Source organism: Falco cherrug, chromosome 13 (genome assembly GCF_023634085.1).
Source record: "Falco cherrug isolate bFalChe1 chromosome 13, bFalChe1.pri, whole genome shotgun sequence".
NCBI classification, from domain to species: Eukaryota; Metazoa; Chordata; class Aves; order Falconiformes; family Falconidae; genus Falco; species Falco cherrug.
Window position 1 is genome coordinate 13,496,972 of NC_073709.1, and position 12,726 is coordinate 13,509,697.

The 12,726-nt window shown below is 36.7% G+C and overlaps 1 protein-coding gene across 6 annotated transcripts in view; it reads left to right on the forward strand.

Annotated features, from left to right (window-relative positions):
* BIRC6 (baculoviral IAP repeat containing 6) overlaps positions 1–12,726 on the forward strand; it is a 183,177-nt gene that overhangs the window by 61,952 nt on the left and 108,499 nt on the right. For all 6 annotated transcript variants that reach the window (XM_055726252.1, XM_055726249.1, XM_055726253.1 and 3 more), the window contains exons 26-38: positions 128–227; positions 679–893; positions 1,078–1,286; positions 1,609–1,955; positions 2,916–3,135; positions 4,063–4,196; positions 6,803–6,940; positions 7,709–7,836; positions 8,267–8,398; positions 10,378–10,593; positions 10,966–11,149; positions 11,573–11,728; positions 12,078–12,211. In XM_055726252.1, the coding sequence (XP_055582227.1) occupies positions 128–227; positions 679–893; positions 1,078–1,286; positions 1,609–1,955; positions 2,916–3,135; positions 4,063–4,196; positions 6,803–6,940; positions 7,709–7,836; positions 8,267–8,398; positions 10,378–10,593; positions 10,966–11,149; positions 11,573–11,728; positions 12,078–12,211 (2,313 nt within the window). The remainder of the gene's footprint in view (positions 1–127; positions 228–678; positions 894–1,077; positions 1,287–1,608; positions 1,956–2,915; positions 3,136–4,062; positions 4,197–6,802; positions 6,941–7,708; positions 7,837–8,266; positions 8,399–10,377; positions 10,594–10,965; positions 11,150–11,572; positions 11,729–12,077; positions 12,212–12,726) is intronic.

The following is a 12,726-nucleotide window of genomic DNA, read 5'->3' on the forward strand; positions in this document are numbered from 1 at the left end:
AGTGTTATCAGAATTGTAGATTCTTTAAATCATAAGAGGTTTTCTTACAGTCTTTTGTAAAGAGCAGCTTATTATAAATGCATAGATTTTAATGACTTAATTTTGCTGATGTTTTCCCACTCCTCAGAACCCACTTGGATCCGGTCTTGCTCTTGCAATATCTCACGCTTCACATTTTCTTCAACCTCCACCTCATCAGTCAATTATTATAGAGCGTATGCACTCAGGTAAAACCAGAATTTCTAATAATAATTTTGACACATTTTCTAATAAGAAGTGGAATATTTTCCAGGGTCTTAAGTAAGTTGCTTAGCTGTAGTCCCACTTGGCTTTCCAAAGAAAAGATATTTTTATTCTTTCTGGAAGTTTTAAGACCCAGCATTCGGTGATGTTTATCAAGTTGAAAAGTCCTGGGAACTGCAGGAATATGTTGGGTCTCTGGACAAAGCACCTGTTCTAAAATGTATGAAAAGCATAACAAATTAAGTTGAAGCCAAAATTTTGTTTTCAAAGGGGTACAAGCTGTGGTGAGGGATTCTGAAGTTGTGCAGCTATTTTCAACCTCAAATATACACCTTTTGAACAATAAATAAACAAGGTTTTACTGTTTGAGAAGTAGCATCTCTTTGCTTGTTAGCACGCACTGGTATTTTAGGCAATCCTGTGTTTTTCCCCTAGGAGCAAGAAGATTCGTGACGTTAGATTTTGGAAGACCTATATTACTGACGGATGTATTGATTCCCACTTGTGGAGATTTGGCTTCTTTGTCAATTGACATCTGGACTTTAGGAGAAGAAGTGGATGGAAGGCGACTGGTTGTGGCTACTGACATTAGCACACATTCACTTATTTTACATGACTTGTTGCCACCCCCAGTTTGCAGGTTTATGAAGGTAAAAGGAGATAAACTGCATACTCTGTCTATAAAGTTGTGATCTTTGGTGTGTGAACTTTATCTTAAGTTTATTTTCACACAAACTTTAGTTGGCTGTAAATTCTTTTATGTGTCACTGACTGGGTGTTTATTTTGCCTGGTTTGATAAGATTGTGTTATAATGTAGTTGTGTTCTCTTTCAGATCACTGTTATTGGTCGATATGGTAGCACAAATGCAAGAGCAAAAATCCCATTAGGATTTTATTATGGCCATACCTATATCTTACCCTTTGAAAATGAGCTGAAACTAATGCATGATCCCCTCAGAGGAGAAGGTGAAGCTGCAAATCAGCCAGAAATTGACCAACATTTGGCAATGATGGTTGCGTTGCAAGAAGATATACAATGCAGGTTAGAAGAAAAAAATATGTGTACTTACTAGTTATTTTAACTTGAAACATTGGAATATCATAATGTTGTGGTTGGTTTGTTTGTTTTTGTTTCTTCCCATGATATTCTTCAGACCAGAGAAAGCTCTGCCTTTGCTGTAGAGTTGTTGCAGTGAATATCTTTATAGTAGCAACAAAGACTATACTGTATTTTATTTTTTTTAGTATCTGTTTTAACAGTGCATTCAAAATGGACGAGAAGTCGTCTTCTGGCAGGGTGACTGTCAAATGTATTGCTCTTTGCTAATGTCTATTGAATTGTGTGTTGGAATATTTCCCTTTAGGTACAATTTGGCCTGTCATCGGTTAGAAATCCTTCTGCAGAGTATTGACCTGCCACCACTCAATAGTGCTAACAATGCCCAGTACTTTTTACGAAAGCCAGACAAGGCTGTAGAAGAAGATAGCAGAGTATTTTCTGCTTACCAGGACTGCATTCAGCTACAGCTTCAACTCAACTTGGCTCACCATGCTGTTCAGAGGCTCAAAGTAGCTTTAGGTGCAAGCAGGAAAACGCTGAAGGAGCAATCTGATCCAAAAGAATTGATTCAGATGTCATCCACAGAACAGTTACGCACCATCATTAGATACTTACTGGATACTTTGCTTAGTTTGCTTCATTCTTCCAACGGTTAGTATTTTTCAAGGTTTTGATATTTTTTTCAAGTTAGTAGTAACAATTCGCAAGAGTTTCTATTTCTTGATCTGTGCTTGCCCACTATAAAGCTTTTAAACTATGTTCAGATATGTTTTATTATGATTTTAGTAACTGGCAACATACAGTGTAAAGTTTCACCCATGGCACCAAGCTGACGTAACCACTTTCTGCTTCCGAAAAGGATAGCCGAGCGTGTCGAAGGCCTTCTCTCTTTTCCGTAGTTTTGGCTGCATATTCCTTTGTTCAGGCAGTCAGCTGATCCTTCTGTGGGCTGATTCAGTTTGCTGAAGTAACAAAAGACTGTCCAGGCATAATACTCATGTTTTCATAGGTAAAATCAGCTTATGGAAGGATCTGTGAGCTTTGAAGCCTGTTTAACACTGGGGGATGGATTAGGCAGTTGGAAGTGGGGAGGGGAAGCAGATGTTGCTTCTGGGGGTGGGGGGAGGTCGTAAAACCAGTATCTCTGCTCAGTTCATTATTTCTAATATCCTGTAAGGATTTTTTTTTGCTAAACTTGCCATTGAAAGAGTTATCGGAGAATTGAAATTGAAAAGCCTGAGTAGGAGTGGTGGCTTTTTCTTTTTAGGAAAAAAAAAAGCAGAACATCATTCTGTTCATGTATAGGTGTGTCTGTCTTCTGTCTTGTAATTTTCTGTGCCAGTTTGTTCTTAAGCATAATGATGGTATGGTTTTTGCTTTGTGTAGATTCTATGGGGTATTCACAGTGATATGAAATGGTTTGGTTTGGACCAAATGGCCTGGTCTTTATGGCCTGCAAATTACCATCTCCTCGTGTGTTCCCTCCTCCTTCTTCTCTGTGCCAATTAATCTAATAATAATAGTTTTAAAAACCTCCTGCAAACTTTTTCCTCCGACGTTTTCAAGCAATTGTCTCCTTAAATATAGTTGCTTGTTCTCCTTTATTAAAAGGGCACTCTGTTCCTGTGGTTCTGCAAAGTACTTTCCATGCTCAAGCTTGTGAAGAATTATTTAAACACCTATGTATCAGTGGAACCCCAAAGATACGACTGCATACAGGTCTTCTGCTTGTTCAGCTCTGTGGAGGAGAAAGATGGTGGGGTCAGTTTCTTTCAAATGTACTGCAGGAATTATACAATTCAGAGCAACTTCTCATATTCCCACAAGACAGGTAAGGTGTAAGTCTGTATTGATATATTGTCTGTGTATCACCTAAATAATTCCATTGTTCATAACTTAACGTTGGAATTGATGACATTTGAGTGAAGGATAATTATCCATCTATTTCATTGATTTAAGAAACAGGCCCCCAAAAAGCACTGCAAACGATAAATATCTGGTTGCAGTTATGTATTGCACCTTTTTGGTGCTTGCACCACAGGAAGTTGCTATTTTTCCTTACTTGGAGATCTTTGCATCCCTAGCAGAGTTGCTCCCCGGTGTCAAAAATTGCCTTCTCCCTTATCAGGCTTAAATGCACACTCATCACAGAGCTGCTCTTCTAATGCATTTGGAAGCAGGGTTGAGACTGGAAAGCATGCTATTATCATTTAATGCAAAAGATTTCTGTGAGATAAGAGCAGGCATAGAGTTGAGCATTGAATGTTAGATGTGTTAATTATTTCAGATTATTGATTGAGGTCATAGTTATTCTAAACATTAGCTTTATTTTAACATATTTGCTGTTCTGTGGCTTTCTGCCTTCTTTGGACAGCAACATTTATACTTTTATAACTTTTAAAAATTAATTAGTTAGGTGATACAAGAATACATGCATTTAATTCTCCATCCCTACTATTCAGTATGTCATATGTAATAGGAAATAAGAGGATGAGATCTTGTTTCAGGTGTACGAAGTGGAATGCTCTGCTGACCTCTTGAGGGTGAAAGAGAAAATGTTCACCCTAAAATGCTGCATTATTGTTACAACAGAACATGAAATCTGGTTCACTTGCTGGCCCCCAGTACGGCGTTCCGCAGCAGTCCACTTGTGTCTCAAATTAAAGCCTAAGGGAATATTGTTCTAAAAGTGGTGTTTCAGGATATTACTGGATCTGAAAAAGAAATAAAATCTCAAACTTGTGAATTTTTTTTTTAGGGTCTTCATGTTGCTTTCTTGTATTGGCCAAAGATCGCTCAGCAACAGTGGTGTGTTAGAAAGTTTACTTAATCTGCTGGATAATCTGCTGTCACCACTGCAGCCTCATTTACCTGTGCACAGAAGAACTGAAGGTAGCCCTCTAATTTGGGAAACTATATTTTCATATTCATTATAAGCTAGAAAACTTGAGAGACTAGCTCACAATTTTTGGTATGTTAAAAAAAGAAATTGCTTGTTTACTGTATTTCCAAAACACAGTTGCCTTTTAAAATGTGCTGAAACTTCTTGTTCTTTAGGTGCTAAAAGAGATTCCTCCCCCCATTCCCCCACCCCTGATTAAACCTGAGTAAAATCTATTTGGTTGCTTTTCATTCAGCTAGGAAGCTTTAAACTTTTAACAGAGTGGGGGGAACATCCAATGCTCTAGCGCATGACTTTGGAATTTAGCATTTTGGAAAGAATTGCCCCTCTTTGCTCATGAGATCCTGTCTAAGTTTCAAGCTTTTGAGGTGAAACGTGGTTATGAAGACAAGTTTGTTAGGTCTGTCTGCATGGTGTCTGCAAACTACACGGGGTTTTTTACAATCACAAGGAATTTACATTTTTTTGACCCTAAAAAATTTACTGAAATTACATTCTCCAAACTTGATTTTCTTTGAGTGTTTTCTTAAGTGCCCTAAGGTTGAAGAAAATGCTTGCTTTTGAAAACATCAAACTCCAGGCTACTTCATTTTTATGTACATGAGAGCCTTGTAGAAGGCATGTTGCTTAAAATTGTTAGCCTTGTGAAGTTGGTGAATGCCAGCTGAGACTGTCCTTACTTTTTACCTTGTCTCCTGATGTAAACAAGCCTACAGCTGGTGTCAGAAGCTGTCCTATTGCTTCCCATTGGTCTACCGTGTACTTTCTGTATCGTGGCCATATCCTGCTGTAGTCTCTAACTAGTCTGAGGCAAACCCAAGCTTACGTCTCCTCTACCTCTGTTTGCACTCTCCCCACAGCTGCCAATTCCTTTCATAGCTCTTGCCTTACTAGTTGTCCTCACGGAGGACTTTAGGAAGCAGAAGTAACTGATACTTCAGAGTTTTATTTGCTGGTCTTCCAGCTTCCTTCCTCCTGGACAGTACAGGTGAGTACTAGGGCATTATTATGTGTGGTGGAAGCATCAGGTATGGCAGAAGAAATTCCTATTTGAGAACTATCATGCATAACTAAGGGTCAAAGGGGTGAAAACTTACTGGGGAAGAAGTCAGAAAATGAAGGACAATCAGAGCAAGAGGTGAGTGTTGTGGCCAGAGAGAAGTTATGAACTTTGAGGCACAGGGAGGAAAAAAAGAATAAGTGAAAGACACTTGGAGGGAGGGAGAGAAGCTGGAAAGTTTGGTTGTATTTTTTTTTTTAAAGTTTTATTTTATTTCAAGAGGTAAAAGGAAATGAAATGCACTTTTTTAAAAAGAAGTATGAAAAGGTATATACTTCACTCTTAGCAGGCTCCTTTCTTTTTATTCTGCCAAACAAAAAAGTGTTAGTGGTCACCAGTGCTACTCATTTCTATTCTTGCAACTTAGTCTGCAGTTCCTGTTCAAGTCCTGTTGAAGTGTAATGAGGAGGTCTCCTGTTCCTCTGCCAGCTTGGAGTGGGCTGCTTTCTGCCAGTGTGGATGTGAAACTGGAGTTAGCAGTCAGGGGCTGCATCCTGTTGCTTGGGCTGCCAGCAGCTACTTGGGATTTTGGACAAGTCATTTCTGTGCCTTAGTTTTCTTGTTTGATCTGGAATTAATCGTAGTTAATTAAAGCTTTTTTGAGGTCAGTGCATGAAAAATGTAGTGTAGTTAAATGTGGCTCAGCACAGTGCACAGATAGGAAAATGTGCGTGTAACTTCTAGTACTAATGACTTTGCTGTTATTGACAGTTACATAAAAATATTCCCTTTGCATAATGACTGTGATTAAGCAGTTATAAATTGTAGGTTTCTGGTATTTATTGAGCATTCTTGAGTTCACTTCAGAACTGTTCCTTTAGATTTACTCATGCGCACCAAGGTTTTTCTTGCATGATATGTAAGATACGGGTTTTTTCCCTTCTGCCTGTACAAAAATACTGCATTTAATGTGTGAGACTGAAAACAGGCAATAGCCATTCATGAGTGTTGCCAGCGTGGTTCATTAGTCTGAACTCAGCCTTGGCTTTCCTGCATCTTATTCAAATGGCTATGTGAAAATACACTAACAATAAATAATGAATAAAAATGAATCTATTATATGTGTTAGTGCATAGGTTATAACTGTCTTGTTGGAGCCCTAGTGGTTGGAGGAATTTCATGCTGTGGAATTTGAGACATCTAATTTATGTGCTTTAACGCAAGCAGCTGTCATTCTGCATTTGGTATTTAGGAAATTTAGAGGTACAATTTTGGACTTTTTTTTTTTTAAAAAAAATGCGCCTTAATTTTTAGCTTTAACTGTAGAGGTGAAGCTTTTGACTTCTGATTTTGTCAGACTAAGACCTGTGACATTTTGTTTTGCACCAGAGTTCTATACTAAATGTTTGATTTGTTGCCTCATTTAGGAGTGCTCAGACTCTTAATTTTCTTTTTTTTTTAAAAAAAAAGGGGGAGCAGAATCTTTGTGGCCTAGTGAAATGTGTGCCGCTCTAATGGTTTTTATGTTTTCTTTTAAAACTAGTTTGTTATGGCTTCAAAACTTTATTAAGGCACTTCAATCTATTTATTTTGAAGGGGTATTAGACATTCCCATGATCAGCTGGGTTGTAATGCTGGTGTCCAGGCTACTGGATTATGTAGCTACTGTTGAAGATGAAGCAGCCACAGCCAAGAAACCTCTAAATGGAAAAGAGAGGGAACGATTTTTGACAGGTATATAACACTTACTATCAAAACTTGCCTCAGTGGGTATTGGTTTGGGAGCTGTGCAAATACTTCGAATGTATTTTCAATTCTCTTGAAAAATGAGATTTTAAAAGCAGATGTGATCATTTTATTTGCACTGTTGTCTGCTGCTTTATGTCCTCGTCTCCTTAGAAATACGATCTCTTTCATTTTTTTTAAAGTGAAAAATACAGGATTACTTTTAGTTTGTGAAATGTCTGTATATTATCCTGTGACTCCAGAACCTGGCAATTGAGAGTACACCATGTTGAGACAGTTTGTATTATGAAAAAGGGCAACAATATGACTTCATAACTAATGGCTTTAGTATTTGCCATGGTATTTGTATCTGGTATTTTTAAATGCGTTTTTTGTCTGTATTTTTATTATTACTGACGTGGATTAGCTATGGTTTTCTTTGAACATCTTTTCTAAAAATGAAAACTGCAGAGCTTTTGTGTAATGGAAACTATTCAGGTATTTTTACTTAGGACAGTCTTGATTACCTCTTTCATATGTTTTAAAAATACTGAAAACAAGGTGGTACCACTGCATTTTAGAATTAAACAAATACTGCCATCAGTAACTAACATAACACTTAAGAGAGTTAGATTTTGCTTGTTTCTTTAGTATTTAGTATATGGGGGTGTTAACCATTGCTGCAACTTAAATGCTTTTCTCTGGAGTTAAGTGAGGTTTAATAAGATGGATTAATATCTGGTTTGGTTTTGGTTTTTTTTTTTCTATTTCTTTCAGGAAACCAGTGGAGTTTTATAAATAATAGCCTTCACACTCAGAGTCTGAGCAGATCTACTAAAGGCAACAGCAGCCTAGATAGACTGTATTCCCGAAAGATCAGAAAACAGCTGGTGCATCATAAACAGGTGACTTCCAGCATGGTAGTAGCTATTTTCATGGAAGTATATCACATTTATTGTATATCTCATTTCTTGAAAGAACAGCTTTGGCCTTGGGACTCATTCAGCCTTGCTTTTGCATAGGTCTGGTTCTGCAGCTAAAGGGTGCCTAACTTCTTTGACATTAGTCTCAAACCATGGGGCATGGGATCTGCTGGAAGAACGTATGTTGGAGTGTACTGTTGCACTCTGTGGCCCATATTGGACAGTAAATATAATTTACTTTCTAGATAAATCTGGGTGTACCTGAGTGCAAGCACCAAAGCTGTGATTTTAAAATATTCTAAAAGTTCAAGTTAAAATTTGAACTGAAGATTACTATCGTATGAAACATACTGATCCTTTTAACATCTTATTGCTTAAATTTTCATTTTTTCCTATTAACATTTTCTTTTAGCAACTTAACTTATTAAAAGCAAAACAGAAGGCTTTGGTGGAACAGATGGAAAAAGAGAAAATACAAAGCAACAAAGGATCATCATACAAACTTTTAGTAGAACAGGCAAAACTAAAGCAGGCTACTTCAAAGGTATGATGCTCTGAAACTGTAACTGACTTCTTGTCCTTTGTGTGAAAAGACCTGTTCCTGCAAAGTCATTTTTGTCCTACGTTGACCTTATTTTAAAAAGCTGTTTCATCATGGCTGCTATCAAGTATATTCTGATGCTGAAAACAGCAGCCATCTGGAAATTTCTTGTATCGTGAAAAATAGTTTATCATTCCACAGGGTTTTTTTAGGTAGTCGTGGCCAAAATCACTAATAATCTTGTAATTTTGGGAATGCCAGTCATATCTTTAAACTTTGAGTAACATATACAGATAGAAGTGTGAAATAATATTTTGTATGGCTAACTTTTATGCATGATACTTTTCTGGATGCTCTCCTGATTGAGTAATCAGAAAACAGTCATGCCAACGGTGGTCTCCCCAGACTAATAAATAGGACTTTGAGAATGTTTTCTGAGCTTTCTCAGAAGCTTCTTGGCTTCCTGGAAGTACGTATCACGTAAGTCGTGGCATCTTGCAGTAAGCCCCCAGATACTGAGGGTGGATGTGGTAGTTAAAGAATTATTTTTGATTATGAGTTGAGGTGCTGAAATTTATGGATTTCTAGAAATGGCAACATGGACTTTGCAGGGAACACAAAAAAATGTGGTCATCTTTCTAGCTACCAAAATTAGGTGTCTCTTTAAATATTTACTCTTTAGTTCCAGAAGTGCTCATGTTCATTAGGATGACTGAAAGTAGTGCCTGTGGAAAGAGATTATAGAATGTTGGACCTTACAGGCAATCCAAAGGGAATTCTTACAACAAATTCCAGTAATTTTGGGGGAAAAAATTTAAACACCAGCATAAAAATAAAGCCATAAGTTTTCACTAACTCTGCTTGTCATGAGCTATTCTTTCCTGCCCTATCTTCTGCTTTATTCCAGCAGGTTATGTCAAGGGGGCTACTCCACTGGTGGCCCCCTTGAGGCATCTTTAAATGAGTCACTGACTGAAATATGCTGTCCAGCTATTTAAGTTTGACTTTATAGCAGCCATGTTGCATCAAAAAAGCATGTTGAGCTAAAGAGTTTTCCCCCTGCAGTACTTTGTTTTCCCCCTGCAGTACTTTAACATCTAGTTACGGTATTACTGGACACCTGATAGTTGCATTTCGTACAGTTGTTACTGCTTTGCCTACTAATCACTTTCAGTTATGACAAGCTGTGAGTAACTTAAAACATCTATTGCATTTAGGAGAAAGCTGAAACCTTTGTGTTAGTAAACAGTTCTTTCTTTGGTTTACTTCAGTAGCTACTACTTAAATGAGATTATAAGAGGCATTTGTGTTATCTAATATTAGACTGCTTGTGTAGCTGATACAACGAACTGAGCTGCTAAATGTCTGCCCTTGGTGGATGGGAAGATTAATAAAAGCACCTTCTTTCCTCCACTAAATTTGTAGACCCTCTGTCAAAGACTCTTTAGTTTAGAGCCCTGATCAAGAATCAAACAAGTTTGATTTATGGTGGCTAGTGGACACGTTGTACCCTGTAAGTATTAGGAAAGTTGGAAATTATAGATTTATCTGATGTGAAGAACTGGGAAGTCAGCATTCTTTTAAGAGTAAATTTCCGTATTAGCTATTTTTATATGCAGTTTGCTTCATGGTAGCCATAGTTTTATATGGAGGTGTGGAAATACGAAAGAAACTTCTAAAATACATATCCTCAATATGTTTTATGGCAAACATAAAGGCTGTATTGGCACTTATGCAGTAGTTGATTTGATTATGAGTCTGTCACCTGAGATAAAATGATGTCAAAACAAATTTCTGCCGATAAAGCCTTAATTCCATTCCAGATTCTCATATGTTCTGAGAGTCTTTATTTTTTCTTTTTTAATTTTTCTTTCTTCCCTGAGTTTTACAGTTACTGTTATTTCTGCCTCAGATTTTCACTGGGAAAAGATTTAGAGGTTATGTTTAAAATGTAATTGTTGCTTCAAATTTAATTTCTGCAGCACTTCAAGGACTTAATACGGTTACGTCGGACTGCGGAATGGCCCCGTTCTACTTTAGATACGGAAGTATCAACAGCAAAGGAAACTCCAGAAATTGAACCACTTCCATTTACACTGTCACATGAACGCTGTATTTCTGTAGTGCAGAAACTGGCACTCTTTCTCCTGTCCATGGACTTTACTTGTCATGCAGATTTGCTTCTGTTTGTTTGTAAGGTAAGCAGAATATGGAACATCACTCTGTAGTTACAATGGAGACCACATTAAATTAACTTTCTATTACTGCTTTTTTGTTGGCTTGGTGGTAAAAGTTAGCTGCAGCATTAAAATCAGTAATTTCTGGTGAGGTCATTTTTCTGATCTGTCAACTTTTGTGTAGCCTATGATATGATGGCTTCGAAATTGTGTAGAAAAAGTTAACTTTAAAAAAAATATTTTCATATCGTTACACTTCTAAAATTCTAAAATTTAAGCTAGTGAAAACAGATTATTTACTTGTAAGCAAAATCTAATAATAGAGATTAAAGCTATTATGTAGTATCATAGTATTAAATATGAATAGGCATATATTTATGGGTTTTTTAACAGGTTCTTGCTAGGATTGCAAATGCTACAAGACCAACAATTCACTTATGTGAGATAGTAAATGAGACTCAGTTGGAAAGATTATTGCTGCTTCTTGTTGGAACTGACTTTAACAGAGGAGACATCTCTTGGGGAGGAGCATGGGCTCAGTATTCTCTTACTTGTATGCTGCAGGATATTCTAGCAGGTTTGTTTTCAGTTCATATTTTTCAGAGTATACGTTGCACTTGAAGCTTTCTTCCTTTAATGTTTTAGGGTTTTTTTTGTTTTGTTAGAATCTGCTGACACTACTACAATAAAACCCCCCCTCACTCCCCCAAAAAACAACAAAAACCACCACAACATAAAATTGAGATTAGTGTGTAAAAAACACAATTTAAAATTACAGTTACAATGAATCCTGAATTAGTGACTTGTGCATTGTAAAGTTAATATTTATCTGACCCTGATTATTTAAAAATTAGTCAGAACTAACTCCCCTTGAAGAAGTAGCCCTTGAGGAATTTAGAGTTAGATGGAGAAAAACAGACAGTTGGCATAGACACTGGGATGTTAATTTATAACTGGAATAAAGCTTGAAATGGAATTGTCTGCTTAATCTAATACCTAGGAGAGTTGTTGGCACCTATAGCAGCTGAAGCTATTGAAGAAAGTGCTTTGGGAGAAGATGCTGGAGCTTCGGCTGGGGATTCTGATGACTGTCTCCAGCAGTCTGCAGTTCAGTTAGTGGAAACGATAGATGAGCCTTTGACACATGATATCACAGGTAAATTATTCCATAGTCTTGATGTATGTATGTTTACTGAAAAAAGTAAAAAAACCTTTGCTGTTACTCATCTATCAAAATATCCAGTAAAGGATTTTTGGCGTTAGGGTAATTAGTTTCTGAAAATATGGGCAGAATATGAGCAATTCTTCAACTTAGTTTTGCATCTGATCAGTAAAAAATGGTTATTTTTCTGATTATTTAAAAAAGGCAAATTGATTGCATTCATTAACATTTTCCACTAAGAGCTGTAATATCAAAAGCCTTAAAATGATACATTAAATGTATCATATAGCCATGTTTTATAGTTTGTACTTGGTAGTATTAATACTCTTTTAATCATTCACAGGTGCTCCACCTCTGTCATCTTTGGAAAAAGATAAAGACATTGAACTTGAATTACTGCAAGACCTGATGGAAGTTGATATTGATCCTTTGGATATTGATTTGGAAAAAGATCCCCTTGCAGCCAAAGTCTTCAAGGTATGACACGCCTGCGTTTTCAGGATAACCTTTACATGTGAAACAGTAAAATCCTTTTTCTCTTACACTTTTTCATTAGTGGTAGGTATTTCATATCTTAGACCTGCTTTTAGCTTTTTATGAAAGTTTACTGTAGAATGACAGGAAAGAACGTAAAGATTGTGTTCACATGTCAGATCTATTCATATCTCAGTTGACCACAACATATTTTGCTTTTGCATCAAGATACCTGTATAAACAGGAGGTTCTGAGTTTACTCATATTTTAGCACATGTTAAAGATAACAAAAGCATAATATAAAGGTAAAATAAGGTCTAGTTTTGTTCTTTTTTAAGAACAGAGTGCCATTTGCTTCTGTGATTGATCTTGAGAGATAGTACTGCTAGTACTGGAATTGGGAAAAAAAAGTCAGAAGTAACTAGTAGACCAGCTTCAGACTATAAAGAGGTGCAACTAACTTTCCACTGTGGAATGAAAAAAATTATTAAATGCTTTCATACTTAAAATGGAATCTA